This window comes from Argopecten irradians, chromosome 6, assembly GCF_041381155.1.
Source record: "Argopecten irradians isolate NY chromosome 6, Ai_NY, whole genome shotgun sequence".
NCBI lineage: Eukaryota > Metazoa > Mollusca > Bivalvia > Pectinida > Pectinidae > Argopecten > Argopecten irradians.
In genome coordinates this window covers 27,296,297-27,312,448 of record NC_091139.1, presented here as the reverse complement: position 1 = coordinate 27,312,448, position 16,152 = coordinate 27,296,297, and the positions used below count along the sequence as shown (strand labels likewise).

At 35.8% G+C, this 16,152-nt stretch overlaps 1 protein-coding gene across 2 annotated transcripts; it reads left to right on the top strand.

The window, feature by feature from the left end:
- Window positions 1-121: 121 nt before the first annotated feature.
- Window positions 122-10,162, top strand: LOC138325495 (SERPINE1 mRNA-binding protein 1-like). Of its 2 annotated transcripts, none has more exons than XM_069271189.1 (7): window positions 122-459; window positions 2,407-2,536; window positions 3,964-4,176; window positions 4,549-4,620; window positions 5,876-5,953; window positions 6,457-6,676; window positions 8,782-10,162. In XM_069271189.1, the coding sequence occupies exons 1-7, from the start codon at window positions 234-236 to the stop codon at window positions 8,992-8,994; spliced, it is 1,152 nt and encodes a 383-aa protein (XP_069127290.1). In that variant the 5' UTR covers window positions 122-233; the 3' UTR covers window positions 8,995-10,162. The 2 variants fall into 2 exon arrangements, with proteins under 2 accessions (XP_069127290.1, XP_069127289.1); XM_069271188.1 differs by having other exon boundaries at window positions 124-459; window positions 4,546-4,620.
- The last annotated feature ends 5,990 nt before the right edge of the window (window positions 10,163-16,152 follow it).

Genomic DNA, 16,152 nt, shown 5'->3' with positions numbered 1-16,152 from the left:
GCTATTCGTGAAAATCAGTGTAACAAAGGTGATATTCCCGCCAAGTTTACTAAATATGGAAACACTTACCAGCTTCTCATTCGGAATACCTCTAGATTTTGCCTTGATTTCAGGCTGAGTTAAGGTATTTCCCGAGCATGCTTGGTATCGAGGAAGAAACACGCCATATTGACTCCAGCCTAAAGAAATAGGGCCGTAACAATCCATTGCCATCCTCTACAAGAAGAGGAACAATGGATAGCCAATACGGCGTAGCGGTTACTAACAAGTTTGCTCTAAACATCGATGATGATGATGATCCATTTGAGATCATCCAGCAGCAAGAAGAGCTGAAAAAGAAGCTGGACACTCAGGACAAAACCAGCCAGAAATCGAAGAAGGCCAAACAGGCCAAGAAAAATGTCTTGCAACCAGAAAATAAGAACAAACAGTCAGAACAATCTGTTCTGAAGAAGGAAGGTAATTCTGGAAATCAGCCTGTTTTATTAATTGCATGTCAAATTTTGCTAATTTCGCGTTTGTATTTCGTGTATTGCGCAGCACTTCGAGGTGAAAGCCACATGGTGTTTTGACATGTTCTGACTGTGAACCCACGTGTTTTGACAAAAACCAAGTATTTTGTCCTTTGGGGACTGCTGAAAGATATTCGTGATTTTCAAATCAAAGCAATTTTAGTTTCCATATCGTAGAGATTTGTATGTAATGATTTTGTATCTGTGTTGTCCAAAAAATAATTGACCTAGTCCTAGTGAAACTGGGTTATTATGTGGGACTTATTGAATATGTCGGGACCTGTCGGGCGGATAAGTAATATCTTAATATGACAGGTTAATTTACAAATTGAACTTTTAAATACCGTTTTTCTGGAGACAATTAAGATTATTTGATTGTAATCTATGGGACACTGTACACATCGAAATGTTTCAATAAAAGGTCAAGATTAAAAATGGCTTTGATATAACAAATAATTTCCAAGATTATAAAGTAATATTTTTCTGAATTCTAAAGAAAAATGACAATCAAAAATATTTCTTGTTGATGAAATAATTATTAAAAGATGCCATTTCTAGAATCGTCCTTTAAACCCCCCCCCCCCCCCCCTGCCCCCACCACCTCCTAATATTACAAGGAGGAGGTTGGTACTGTTTCAAAGTATCATAATAGTCATCAACATAATTGCCGTAATATTTTAAAGATGCTACATATATACACACTACTGACAATTTGTATTTTTCCCCTTGTCAAAATTGGAGCAAATTAATGTTTTTCTTCAGTTACAAAAGTTACTTTACATACTTTACATCATTACCACCATTCACTGTACCCAACCGGATGTGGGTAACTGCAGTTACGTTCTACAAAAATGGTGACTGGTTTAGGTCAGATTTCGCACACCTCAGTTTACATGTTTGTAGGGCAATGCTGACCGTGCTGTCAATTAAATGTGTTTTTAAGATAAAATAACTAAATTTTGAATCGTGGCGCTCAACTGTAAATCTTTATAAAAGAAGAAAATAGCAATGGAAATATGACTTTGGAAGGTAACTGAATACATGTTATGAATTTCAGTTACCCACTAAATGTCTGGCTTGTTATGCTTCAAATTTTGTTCGTGAGACACGCATAAAAACCTTTTGAAATATCGCAAATTACGTAAACTGAGGCATGCGAAGTCTTACCTGGGAAATAGACGATTCACAATATGTAAAACATTTGATTTATTTTGCATTTTCTACAAAATTACCAATTGCCTTTTACGTTCCCATTCTAAAAATCAAAAGCCATTCCAGAAAGGTAGCGAGCCTTTAAATTTTGGACAACTCCGCATTTGAATGAATAAAGCTTGTATTTTCCTGTTTCTTTCGAGGACAATGTGACTTAACATTGAAATCAATTAGGTATGATTTGTCAAAGCTGAATAATTAACATTCTAAGCTGGTGATGGGTGGCCATCATGGTGCACCAGTCTGTGACGTTAATATTTTTCGCTGCTAGTCGTTTGGACTAGTTAACCCCAAATTTTATTAGTCCGACTATTTAATCACTAGTCCAAATTAAATATACAGTTGTTTTACTTCAGCACTTCTGTCATGATCAGTTTACAAATTCTCACAAAATTATGCATCCAGACTGAAATAATTGCTTACATTATGATGCACTCAAAATGCGTTGGAAAATTCAATTGACCACCATATTTGTAAATATAGTATTTACCGATTTTAATTGATGGGAAGCCACTAGTCCAATCAGACTTGTTCATAATTGGCACTAGTCCGGCTGTAAAATTACTAGTTATGGGCATTAGACTAGTGCTTAAAGTCGCAGACTGAAGCACTTATGATCCTTGAGAACTGATTTAAAAAGTTCAACGTTGCATGGAATTAATTAAATTATCTTTATTTTCAGACAAAACAAACAATCAGTCACAGTCGAGACCAGATCGTCCACCCCGCAGTGCTAGACAAAACAGAGAACCCAGAGGGGAGGATGACAGACGGCCGCGAAGACGCGACGACAATATCTCAAATGAAAATAGGTAATAATTCAGCGTAACAAGTTTTTGCAAAAGAAATATTTTAATCTGATGTAAGGATAGATTTGATTCTGAGAGCATGACTCAAGACATTTATGCATTCTTCAATAAAAGGGGTGGCTTAATGGTTAAAAGAAAACAATTTGATTTAGTTGTGAATATTAAAAGCAGCATTAATTTCCCTAAAGTTTGACAAGAGTGGACTTTGTTAAAAAAACATCACTGTATGGATATCCCTCCCTCCATCAAACTATACTTTAGATTAGGGCTGAAACGATTAGTAATTTTTGTATTCGATTATTCGGTCACATGTAATCGATTACTAATCGATTAATCGTTTGAATTGAAGGCAACTATATTGTTTCACTACTGACTACTGAAAACGTCCGCCATGTTTTGTTATCAACTAATAATAACACCTACCGTATAATATGACAGAGGACATGCCTTATATAATATAAGCCTACCAACAAATAAGAATAGATTTATTGACAAAACAAACGTATTGTATCCCAAATAAGCTCTGAATTCCGTTCCTGTATTGTCTTCCGTAACATCGTTTAAATCAAGTCTGCTAACCCGCTGTTTTGACGTGACCTTCACACGTACGACTAATCAACCAAATCTGGATCGCCACGGAGCAACATGACCAAATTTTCGTCAATGAACTTTTTTTATTTCCGTGATCAAAAAAACAAAATAAATCAACAACTCTTATATTCAATTAGAATATGAACAAAAACATTCTTTTTATATGATAAACACATGCAATAGTAAAATCTAAATGTTCAAGATTACTGCTCCTTCCGCTCCCGAGCGTGGACGGCGGCGATTAGGCCTCCGTGACGTAACAACATGGAGTCGATCGCTAGTGAAAATTGGCGAACAGCGTGTTGCAAGCTTTCTCATGACATCCACTTTTTCATTGATTAATGACTTTAACTTCCACAGAGACGTAATTTAACAAGTATTTCTCACATCATATATGCTTTGTTGAGTTCAAAACATGTACAAAAAGAAATGAAACTCCAGTCGGAATGGCTTACTCAGAAATCCATGATCTGTCAACGTGTTTAGTCAGCTTACAATGCACTGGCTATGCATGTTACGATTAACGATTAATAAAATCTTTAATCGATTATCAGCAATTAGCTTCATTAATCTAATCGCCTCCGATTATTCGACTAATCGTTTCAGCCCTACTTTAGATAGAAAGTGTAATAGTCCCCTGATTTTGTCCATTTGTATTATTTGTATTATTCATCAAAAGTATGGGCAAAGAAAAACTTGCCCCAAAATTTATATTGATGAAATGTCATTCAATATGGCATTTCACAAAAATTTAAAGAAAATTTTGAAATTTGTACACCTTAATAATATATTTTCCCAGATATGTTACAATGTCATAAAAATAACTTGTTGACTTTCAGGAATGAAGGTGGCTTCCAGAGGTCTGAAGGTGGTTTCAACCGACCAGACAGTGGTTTTGGTGGCCGAGGTGGCTTCGGAGGCCGTGGACGTGGTGGTATGAGAGGCAGTAGAGGAGGTCGTGGTGGCTCCCGAGGTGGTGGCTTTGGCGGAGACCGAGGTGACCGTGGAGACCGCAAACGGGAATTTGAACGACACAGTGGCAGTGATAGAACGTTAGTAGCTTATTTTGATACTGTTCTTTATTGATTCTAATTATTTATATTTGAAGTAAATTCTCCACTGTGGCGATGATTTAGAAACACATTTGATGCTTGACCTATTCAGTGGACTGTAAAAACTAAATTCATGTTAACACAAAAATTAATAGTGGGGACTTTCAATTAGAGATATTCTAATATTAAATTGTTCAAAAAAAACCTTAAGTTTAAGCGATTGCTATGTACAAAATAAAACCTTAAGTTTTAAGGCGATTGCCATGAAGCTGCTTTGGACTTGCAGACGACTGGTGGCTGTTATCTCCAAAGGTTTTGTTGAAGTCAGTAGGGATTGCAAATAAATTTTTGTTTACTGTCTTGCTTTAGCAGTGGTGTCAAGGCTACGGAGAAGCGAGAGGGCAGTGGATCGCACAACTGGGGCACCTTTAAGGATGACCTGGAGTAAGTCGAGCTGTGCTTGTTGGTTGGTGAGGCTGTATTGATCAGAAATCTTCTGGTCGTTTGGGATGCTTTTTAAGCTGCATGTTCCGAATACCCTAGGCAAATGTTTTCATAGCCTAACAAGGCCAACTTTATATTTATTACAGAAATGAGAGAAGCTCGTATTCAATGTTTTAATCTTAATTCTGAAATGGTTTAGTTGGGGGAAAATGAAAGCTTATGCATGCTCTAAAGCATTTCCATATTTGTGTTTCAAATTTTACATGTTTTTAACAGTCTTGATCGTGTTTTACTGATCATTGTTAAAAGCCTGGTGTTCGTGGGCTACCTGATTATGTGTGTACAATATCCAAATGTCCTTATCCCTTCCCTATGTAGTTGTTCAGTTGTCAGCTATATCATTCACACTGACAGGTCTTCACTACCAACTAAATTCCATATTAATCCTGTAATTCATGAAATCATGAACAAACACGCTGGGAAAAAAAAAATCCTGAAGCAGGTTTCCATATCAAAAGAAACCTTTCAGATTGTGCTGTGAACATTTAACTTTCCTGTTATGAAGCATGTGCATTGTAGTTTCAGTACTCCAGTTAGGCAGAGTACAGGGGTAAAATAGTTTATTAAAAATAAAAAAAATAAAAAAATAAAAATTTGTACAACCCATTGTAAGAATGCTTACATCTGGAAATCTGTTCAGGAGAAATGAAATCTCGCCTTAGGAGTCTGCATCAGATGTGCACTTATTTCAGATAGGTATTGGCACAAATGCAAGCACATCATTTGTTGCTTCATCCACTAAGTTCACTAACCACCAAACTTTTTTACATGTCTTAATTTTTTGGTTCACAAAGATGTCAAAGTAGTTACACCCTTTCTTTTAAAAATGAGTTCAAACTCCCACCCTCAAAAAATTATCTGGAGCATTAATTGGATTTCGGATTCAATTTCAGATTTCAAATATTGGTAAAAATGAAATAAAGACGAAGAAAATAGAAAGAACAAAAGAAAACATTAATTCCAAAATTAAGTTTGAAAGGGGAAAACACATAATTGTGAGTTTTCTGGCCAGACAAAGAGTTGGAATTAAATGGCAATGCTCGACATTTCCCCCTTCATTTCCCATATTGTAACAGAATATTCTTTGGTTGCAAGTGTGCACTGTGCACAAGATATTTTTCAAGGGTACGAGAGATTAATTTTCCACAGTGTAGCAAGGGAAAAGTTTGCTGTAATACATGTTAAATGTTAATAGGGAACAGACAAAGGATCAAACGACAGAAGAGACCAAGGAATGGAACCCCACAGAAAATGTTGAAAACCATGATCCCAAGTAAGTTGTAAAGAACAATAAGGAGAGTGATGGCTTCATTATAATTTTGAAAAAGACATATTTGTATTGTTTACAAGTGATGGCAGCAGGTGATGAATTATTATTAATAAATGTTTGTAGACTTTGGGCTGCTTTTTATATCAAATTGTCTCCTAAAAATGAATTGGAAAGATCAATAGGGGTATCACAAACAGGTTTGTCGGCTTTAGACTGCATTTTGTATTGGAATTTTATCAAAATGTGTGTAGGCATTGGGCTACGGACTTTCAAAAGTCTTATTCCAAAAATAATGTTTGAAGAAAGTAAAAATATTTGTGCAACGCAAATATTTATCTTAAACTAAACACATTTTGAATTCAAATCTATAAAGAATATTGATTCCAACCTATCTGACTTCTGTCATTTGTAGGGGTGAATTTGGAAAATTATTTTATCCAATGTTTTATATTTATACTTAATTTGATGTTCATACTTTACATGCAAAAATATAAACAACATTTCAGTGAGAGCACGGAATCCACGGAAGCACCTGTAGAGGACGAGTCCTCTAAACAGCTGACATTGGCTGAATGGAAGGCCATGCAGGAAAAGACCCGCGCAAAAGCCTCGTTCAACATCCGTAAAGCTGGAGAAGGATGCGACACCTCCCAATGGAAAAAGGGAACTGCTTACAAGAAACAGGTAGAGGATGAAGATGAGGAGGATGAAGACGAATATGAGGAGGTAAGATTAGAAAAAAGAAGGTTAATCAGAACAAAACTTAATTCAAGCTGTTAGACTTTATTGAATTTCTGAGGGGGAGGGGGTAATTGAAATTTCTATAATTTTGTATCGATAATAATGTACAGGTTAACAAATAACAATAACTAATTTGTACTGGTTTCTGGTACCAAATGTAGCTAGTTTATTAAATAATTTGGGACAGAATGGGGTAAAGTATCTAGACACATTACTATTAGTCCTTTATAAGGCCAAAACAAAAACAAAATATGTCTGTTTAGGATCCTCCGACCCTACCTAGATTTTACCCCCCGACCCTAAACTTTTTATTGAATGGCGGCCATGACAGGTGAGCCGGCTTGCCAAAGCAGGCAAACTAAGCAAGGTACAGACGCAAAACACCAACCAGACATGACAATTGGATTATGAATGGCAACCACCAATTAATTAACACCACAGACAATATTCTAGGTCCTGTCAGTGGGTATTTTTGGCATGTGGCCCACTTTCAGCATGGTATGGCTGGCAGGTTGTGTCGGTACTGTGGTGACAGCGCTAAGTGTTGAGGTTTTGTCTGGGTTAAATATCACTGGTAAATTAAATATTTTGTTTCAATCCAAAGTTGTACATATTTATTATGTTTCAAACTTTGACAATATGCAGTCTGCGTGTAGATTATTCTGTATATATACAAGTCTTTAAAGTGAAGATGACAAAGGCAAGTTTTTCCATTATTAAAGATTCTAGAATTTAACATAAACTTGTATTGCAAAATTGAAACAAGAAAGAAAAGAAAACTTAAAAGACAATTATTTGTAGAAGAGAAAGAGACCCTGTATAGCAGCATGTTAAAGTATGGTGAACAATATCAACTGACTTTTTAATGCATTATTTTAAAATATCATGCAAGTACTTGGGCAATAAATCTGTGATTTGAAAATTATATGAAACAAAATTAAAAAAAAAAAAAAGTCTGACCTACCTACCCTATTTTTTTGGCCTCATGTGACCTTTGGTGATCTTTCAAGATTGACTGATCAAAAAACTATTTTCGGAATCTGTTAAAGTGATTTTCAGGGGAATTAAATAGTCATTTCATCCACGGCATCATAGTTTCACACATATTCCATATATTTACATATATATTCCAAGCTGTGATGAATTCAGTATTTGTCTGCTCTACTCGGAAGAAGAATAATCATATGCATTTGAACTGAGTGATGTATAAGTCGCATAAAAGTTTACCATTGGGCTTTAGGGATATTGTGAGATCCTCAATGATCAATGTTCAGTTCAAAGTACTGATTATAGAACAATGATAATTCCAACATTCCTTCGCCTCCTAAACCTGCCAGATCTGTCAATGACCCTTATACAATGTAATACAAAAGTAAATCTGGGCTAGTTTTATCAAATGGGGAGGACAATTCTCTCAGGCTAATTATTTTACATAACCAATAAGCCAAATATAGCATAAATGTATTGTTCTACATTTCTTATGAAACATATAACGTAAAACATTGACAAATTCCTCAACATTGTTAAGTATTTTAATTAATATCGTTGAAATATCAAATCGTTGATCAATACGATTAAGCAGGTACAATATGGACGCTGTACCCATACCCGAGCCAAAGTCACGCACATTAAGTAAATGAACTACATTACCACTAAGATGGTGATAAAATTATTTTTTGGCAAGACAATTCACCTAATAAGGTAAACACACTACTGTCAGAGCGATTTGAGCAGTTCTAGACAAAAGTTGCATTACTCTACGAGCAAGGGACAGGGTTCGGCATACAAAATGTTAGACCACAGTGTGTAATGGCAGACAGCTAGAGAGTTTGAACATTTCACACACTAGAGAGTTTGAACATTTCACACACGTCACCACCATGGGCTTTTCAGGCATATCACAGTAAAACCGACTGATCTAATTTCCATTAGAACTGGGGGGTTTTCCGATATATGTACAAATTTTAATGTTCTCTTAGACTGAATTGCCCCTTTAAACATAGAACCTAACATGCATTTGTTGAAGCTAAGTCAAATTCTGTTAATTAATCTGGAAATATCCTAACATGTATGCTGATTTATAATAACAGGAGGACGAACACCGAGCCAAGCAGGTAGTTACAGACATCCGTATTACCTTCAATGACTCTCCACGAAGAGGTAGAGGTGGAAGGAGGCCTAGAGGAGGCCGAGGAAGTCGCGGCGATCGTGGAATGGGACGCGGAGACAGAAGAGGTGGTCCTCGGGAATCTGCACCCAAATTCGACGACGAGACCGATTTCCCGAGCCTCGTCAAAGCCTGAAGTGGCAGCTCTTGTCTCCTAGATACGGAGAGGGCATTTCCCTGAAATTTTCAGTGTGTAATTAAATAAACTCCCATCTCATACTGGATGACATTTTGGAATGAAAACTAGCTGGTGGGCACAGCATACCATTTTTGGTTTCTGGATACTTTTTCACATGCATCTTTGCATTTGTTTTTATACAACATTTGTTAAAGATACTGTATCATGATGATTGCATTTCTGTATCGGACGAGATACTGAGATCATGGTTTACAAATCTGTATTTGACTATACAGTCGTGATTGCATTTCCAATTTTAACAAGGAAGATTGCATTTGATGGAGTTCATTCAACCTTTTATAACCAAAAAGGAAAAGAAAGCCAGGACGGGATCAGTGTTCATTTGGAACACACATTAGTTGTGATAGATCAATTACTTGTTGTTCAATACATGTATTTTCTAGTACCAAATTTGTCTTGACGTACTACGTGCTGCTTAGGTAGTGCTTCAAGATTAATATATTTATTTGTTCTGGAAACAGTTATGGAGCTGTACATGCCCACTTTTCACAAGCCAAGCCATTGGAGGAGTTGGGACATATACTAATGAACTCTTGTATGGCGTTGTGAGAAAGTATTCCTCTGTGCAAACCCATTTTGACATTAATTTGATGGGCGTGCAAGTTTGATATTCAATGCATTTTCATCAAATTGGATCATGAAGAAATCACTATAACCCTCAGCTTAAACTCTAATGGCCGTTGAACCTGTCATATGATGCAGCAAATCAAGATATCAGTATTCCACGTCTAGAAAGAAAAATTAAAAACATTAAAATAAGTGCTAATAGTTGTGATTTGTAAATGCAAAATAGCATGGATAGCTGTATAATTTGATTTGGCTGCATCCAATGAGATTTATTCAGCCATATTGAAAGGCATCTTACTTGGCAATTTATTTTTGACGAATAATGATAATTTTGCCTTGAATTTTGCCTTTTAAAGTATATTTAACTGCCTGCATTTATTTATTTCAAAACATTTATAGTTGAAGCATTTTTAAATTACAACCACCATCATTTTACAGATTTGTGCCAAAGTCGTTTGACACCAATCTGATTCACTTCATTCCTAGGCCACTTCATTACATGGGAGAACATTTTATAATAAATCACTTTAAAATAGGATTATTATGCCTTGTTTTGACTTGTAATGGTTAAAATTTGGGGCCTGTTATAATTGATGTTGGTTTGAATCTTGAATGAATGAAAGTATATATAAAAAGTCAATTATGATAATATAAATTTGACAGGTGTAAAAGAATGTGTATGGCTGAATTAAACTAGCTTTGTCCGTCCAATGACCGGCCAGAATATGGTCATCATGGAAAAAGCATCCCATAATTTTCTGTAGGATTGGTGGGCCATTAACTGTCCTTCCTGACGGGGTTCCAAAATGTATTTGCATGGAGATGGGTTTTGTAATACTTTTTGTTATCCAGTACCTCTGAAATTTCTCCTGTGTGTTTTTGTATCTTTTGCAAGTTTCTTAAAAAAATACTGCTATATTTTACATTCAGATATGAACTAATGTAATTGCTCAAATATTCCTTCAAAGGGTATTCAAGCTAACTAACATTCTGGCATAGCATGTACAATCTGGGAGGGGTTGATCGTCCATCATTTCTATAGAAATATCTCCATCAATAGTTTGACTGACCCATGCTATGAATGTCTGGTTGGTAGCATGCCAAGTAAGATTCCTTAGCTTTTTAAATGTTTTGCTATTAAATCTTTTGATTAAATTCTGGAATATATAACAACAGAATTTGTGTAGTTACTGCATGTAAAAGTGAATATATGGACGTCATTAACTGTCCAAAGAATGAACACTGAACATAAAGTGTATCGCTATTTAAGTGACGGTGGAGTCTTGAAATAGGTTTGCTTTAGATACTGAGGTTCCAGGGAAGAAAGCGTGCTCATTTTTTTTCTCTGAATTGGTCTGAATTTATCGAAGGTCCTATAAAAAAATATCCGTGTGTGTAATAATTCTCACTTTATGGCAGCTATACCTTTTAGGCTTAGGAAAATGCATGCTTGGTGTTTCCCATGTCCAAAATTATAGTTCACCGAAATAATTTTATTGAAAAGCTAGTTTGGTTTAGAAAGCAGCGCGCCAAAGTACACCGAATTCGCTATCTCAAGGAAATGTAGTTACGATTAATACCCATTATAAAGCAATTGGTTGTTTGGCTACCAAGTTCCAACGGATTCGTATTGAAATCTGACCATGCAATATCTAATGGCCTAGAGAAACGGACGAACTTATTTCTCATCAGTTCAACATCAATAGAAAACCTACTGGCTTGTTAAGATGTATGGCAATATAGGTTAAAGAATTACAGCGTGTGATAGCATATAAAATAATTAATGGTAGTCTACTTCATAGAACTCTAGCATATATGTATGGTGATTGTGTACATACTTGTAAAAACAGACCAAAGGTGTGTTCAGGATGGCGAGCGCTCGTTTCTGAACGGACCCTGTGTAAGGATTTCTAAATACATTTATTCTGACAATAGTGACGGCAAGTGCACGAGAGACCACCATATCGAAAGCGTGTCCGAGTACCTCAGCCGCTCAGGAAATTCTTGTCGCGCGAGCGCTCCCCATCGTGAACACGCCTCTTGTGATTAGCCCTCATATGCCTATATCATCAACTGCAGGTCCGTCAGGATTTATACTTGAAATAATGACTTACAAACGGTCGACCCGGTTGTTTCGAATAAACGAAAACGGCACAGTAGTAAAAATGATTTGAATCACAGGGACCTGGCACGAATTTTGCACATTTTATGTATTATATTAAACGTATCGAACTTATAACTATTGAAATACTGTTGGTTAGAAAGGTGTGTCAGGTCCCGTGTTTGAATTTAAAGACATTTATAATAACGATACAATGACACCCCATCATCGTCATTTCCTTTTCCAAATAGTTACGGCTGCGTTCCTCTTGCGAAGACTATAAATAGGAATTTTGAAGGACAACTACAAGAGCATGCCCAGGAAATAATATCTAGGCAGACTATAAATTAATAGGATGTGGTCCTCGTTGATTAGTAAATATAATTGTTATTGTAGGTTGCGTTATATAAATCAACTAATACTATCATTTCGTGTTAGGGTTTAAACTTATGCTATTAGCCCTTAACTTTAAAAAATGACGTCCCGTTTGAATGGCTGATAAGACTACAATAAGTTCTAAGAGAGAAAAAGTCTTATCAATAAAAATGGAATTACGGTTTATGATAAGAGAACGCTTAGATTTTTGTGTTGTTTCTCAATATATTCAAAGTAATTCTTAAATCATACACTACAATGATATTGAACCGGAGGGCCATAAACTTTAAAAGTGTAGTAAAACTAACATTAGGCTTAATTTTGCGATGGTTGTTAGCTCACGTACGCGTCCGTCCGTCAACAATCGACCTCTTCATAAACACTTCGATTTAACCAAATTTGACTGGTAGAATCAATATTATATGGTCGGGAACTCGATGAGCTTGAGGGCGGGACAAAAAGGGAACAATTTCCCATAGAATGGGATAGCGTTTATTTGGAAGCATTGCTTTTAGATGGGGTATGGCAAGTCGATTTTAACATTTATTGAAGGAGCAATGTCTATCCCGTATGTAATCGAATTATATAAGATATTTAATAAGATATTTTATGGACGCAGGCAAGTATCATGCCTCTATGTCCATATCTCGTACAATGAAATAATATCCATGATGTACAATTAGTAATTATGTGATATCAATTATAAATGAAGTTAGTTAAGGGGTGCCAATCTACGTCATCGATAGGTTGTTGTATACTCCATTTTTTATAAAACGGCAGCCATATTGATCCACTTCGCCGGTAAGTTCGCCATATTAACCACATATAACAGCCACCAGTGTTAAAGAGACAACGCTCACGGAACCCAGACAATTATATAGAACCTACGTATTATAAAATATCTTTTGTATACTGTCTGATTTCTTAGATTACCTGGTGCACATAACAAAGCCGTGGCTAGGTTGTAGTATAATCGTATGTCGATATCAACAGAAATTCAGGTTTTCTTCGTAATAAATGTTTTTCTGACACATTCAACTCTTCCTATTTGTCAATTACGTGACAAAATGATCTGAAATGCTTTCTTGGTGCAACAGTTTGTACGGTAAACCTACCACAATGCCGAAATCCAATCTTGGTGACCCGGTTGTGGTATAAACGTATTTTACAGCACGGTTGTAGTAGAGTCTGGACTCATTGCTAACTGCTATCTGGAGATAATGCTATATTAATTCATTATATTTGTAGAGAAAATGGTTGAACTTTGCCGTTTTTGTGGGAAGACGTTAAAAAATAAGTATTCGCTCAGACATCATAAAATGTCCCATACAGGCAAGGGGAGGTATACATGGCCTCATTGCAACAAGGTTATGAATAGTCAGTCTCTGTATACCAGACATTTATATACGCATGGAGGTGGGAGTAAGAATTTTGCATGTGCAAAATGTGGTACTGCCTTTTTTTACTAACCATGAACTTAAACGACACGAGAGGAGAGGTTGTTTTCCAACAAATGTAAGGTATGCGAAAAGTCCTTTGAGACCAAAGACCAACTAAAGGATCATATTGGGACCCATGACACGAGAAATGCAGCATGTCATGTACGCAATATTTGCTTTAAAACTTTGAAGTTCAGAAACAGTTTGAATAGACACCGGTTGATACACAGGGAGGAGGAGCATAGATGCAATGAATGTGATAAAATGTTCAAGTCCCGACGTAGTCTCCGGGATCACATAACATGTTTACATTCGGAAAAAAAAAACAAAAAAACATTTCAATGTGACAAATGTCAAAGGTCAAAAGAATGTCAAAACATGTCAAATGTCAAAAGAAAACATACTTATGCTGAGTAATTTGTTTGATTTTTTCATGGTTGAACAGTATCGTTTTATGTTTTCAAAACAAAATTTAAAGGCCTACTACCTTTGCGCAACAAAAGTTTTAATTTTCTTAGAAACAATAATAATATACGAAAATGTATATCAATGGTCTAAGAGGATGTTACAACACCGACCAAATGCTAAGATTCATGTCGCTGTTTTGCCGTCTGGCGCAGTGACAATCAACCGACGCGCGGTAATTAGGATGACGACGGGAAACATAAAACGACCCGTGTTATGAAAATTAGCATCGGATTTATTAAAATTAAATTGTTAAGAATGTGATGGTAAGTGTAATATTAACGGTAAGTTAACAACTTTTGTGACTCTATAAAATTATCAAGTAAGTTTTACATTCCTATTCAAAAAATTAAAAGTCGTTTCGGAAGAGTAGTGTCCCTTTAAAGTCTATTGGTTAACAACTTCAATGTATAAGAATTCCAAAGATGGAGTTACATCACCAAACAAATCCATGATACCTTTTGTAAATCTATGTTAAACAATCGGAAAACATGGCGGTAATTACGACGAAGAAACATGAGACGACCTGCGTTATGGAAATTAACATTTACATGTCCCAAATTGTTCGTGATGTGATGCTATAGGGAAAGATTAAAATAAGTAACTTACGTTTGGAACTCTACAAAATTATCAAACTTTTTTTACTAGTACAAATGTACATGGCTACACTTTTCCTGTTTATAGACAATACTTATTTACCTTTAAATAGCGTAATATTAAGCAAACAATTTGAACCTAAAATATAAGAATTCATAGTGATACGAATATCTAGAATTACAAGAACAATTTATCCCATACATATGCATGCTTCACAATGGAAAAACCATGTCCATAGCAGTTGGTTATCGTTAACGTTTTTGTTTGCACCTATGGCACCTCTCATTAGCCATTTCCAACCTATCTTCATTCTGATTGGCTTTAAACTTTGGGCTACTTTTACAGCGCATTTTCTTTTAAAATTCATTCATAAAAGGTATTTACTTTTTTTTAAAGTATAAGCAATATAATATCGCTAAGATATTTTGATACAATATATATAATGGTTGGCATATCTGAATGTGACCAGAAACAACTGATCATCACAGTATAAAGATCTATAAACAGGTCGATACGTTTTGATATTTCTGTTGTCCTCATTACTAAGTAGAGTTACATATGTATATGGGCTATATGTTAGATTTTAAACACTCGAATGGACGACTTCTGGACACTTTCATTGTGAAATATCTCCAGATAGTAGTTTGCAATGAGTCCAGACTCTACTACAACCGTGCTGTAAAATACGTTTATACCACAACCGGGTCACCAAGATTGGATTTCGGAATCGTGGTAGGTATAACGTACAAAGTGATTCATCAAGAAAGCATTTCAGATCATTTTGTCACGTAATTGACAAATAGGAAGAGTTGAATGTGTCTGAAAAAACATTTATTACGAAGAAAACCTGAATTTCTGTTGATATCGACAAACGATTATACTACAACCTAGCCACGGCTTTGTTATGTGCACCAGGTAATCTAAGAAATCAGACAGTATACAAAAGATATTTTATAATACGTAGGTTCTATATAATTGTCTGGGTTCCGTGAGCGTTGTCTTTTTAACACTGGTGGCTGTTATATGTGGTTAATATGGCGAACTTACCGGCGAAGCGGATCAATATGGCTGCCGTTTTATAAAAAATTGAGTATACAACAACCTATCGATGACGTAGATTGGCACCCCTGTTTTCTGGTAAACTTCCATATACATCGACAGTTCTAAACCCAAAGGAATGTTTCCGTATATCTAACTTGCAATGCTTTTTCTTTAATTTTTGCGAATGACCTCTCGTCCGGGATGCGGTATCATGCTCAAATATTCCAATGGTAACCCTTTCGTCATGGAAATTGTTCATTATCTTGTATACATTTATGATGTCTCCCCTCAGTCTCCGGTAGAATAGTGAAGGTAAACCTAGTCGCTTTAATCTCTCGCTGTAGGGTAGATCTCTAAGCCCTGGAATTAGTTTGTTTGCCCTCCGCTGTACTTTTTCTAAGGATTCGATGCCCTTTGTTTAGTACGGATTCCAGACGCTTGCAGCGTATTCTAAATGTGGTCTTACTAATGCTTTGACAAGTTGTTCAAATGATATTTCATCTATGTTTA

Coding starts and splice junctions, on each gene's coding strand:
- LOC138325495 (XM_069271188.1), top strand. CDS start 234: ATGGATAGCCAATACGGCGTAGCGGTTACTAACAAGTTTGCTCTAAAC. Junction 460..2,406: donor ATCTGTTCTGAAGAAGGAAG/GTAATTCTGGAA, acceptor CTTTATTTTCAG/ACAAAACAAACAATCAGTCA. Junction 6,677..8,781: donor ATGAAGACGAATATGAGGAG/GTAAGATTAGAA, acceptor TTATAATAACAG/GAGGACGAACACCGAGCCAA.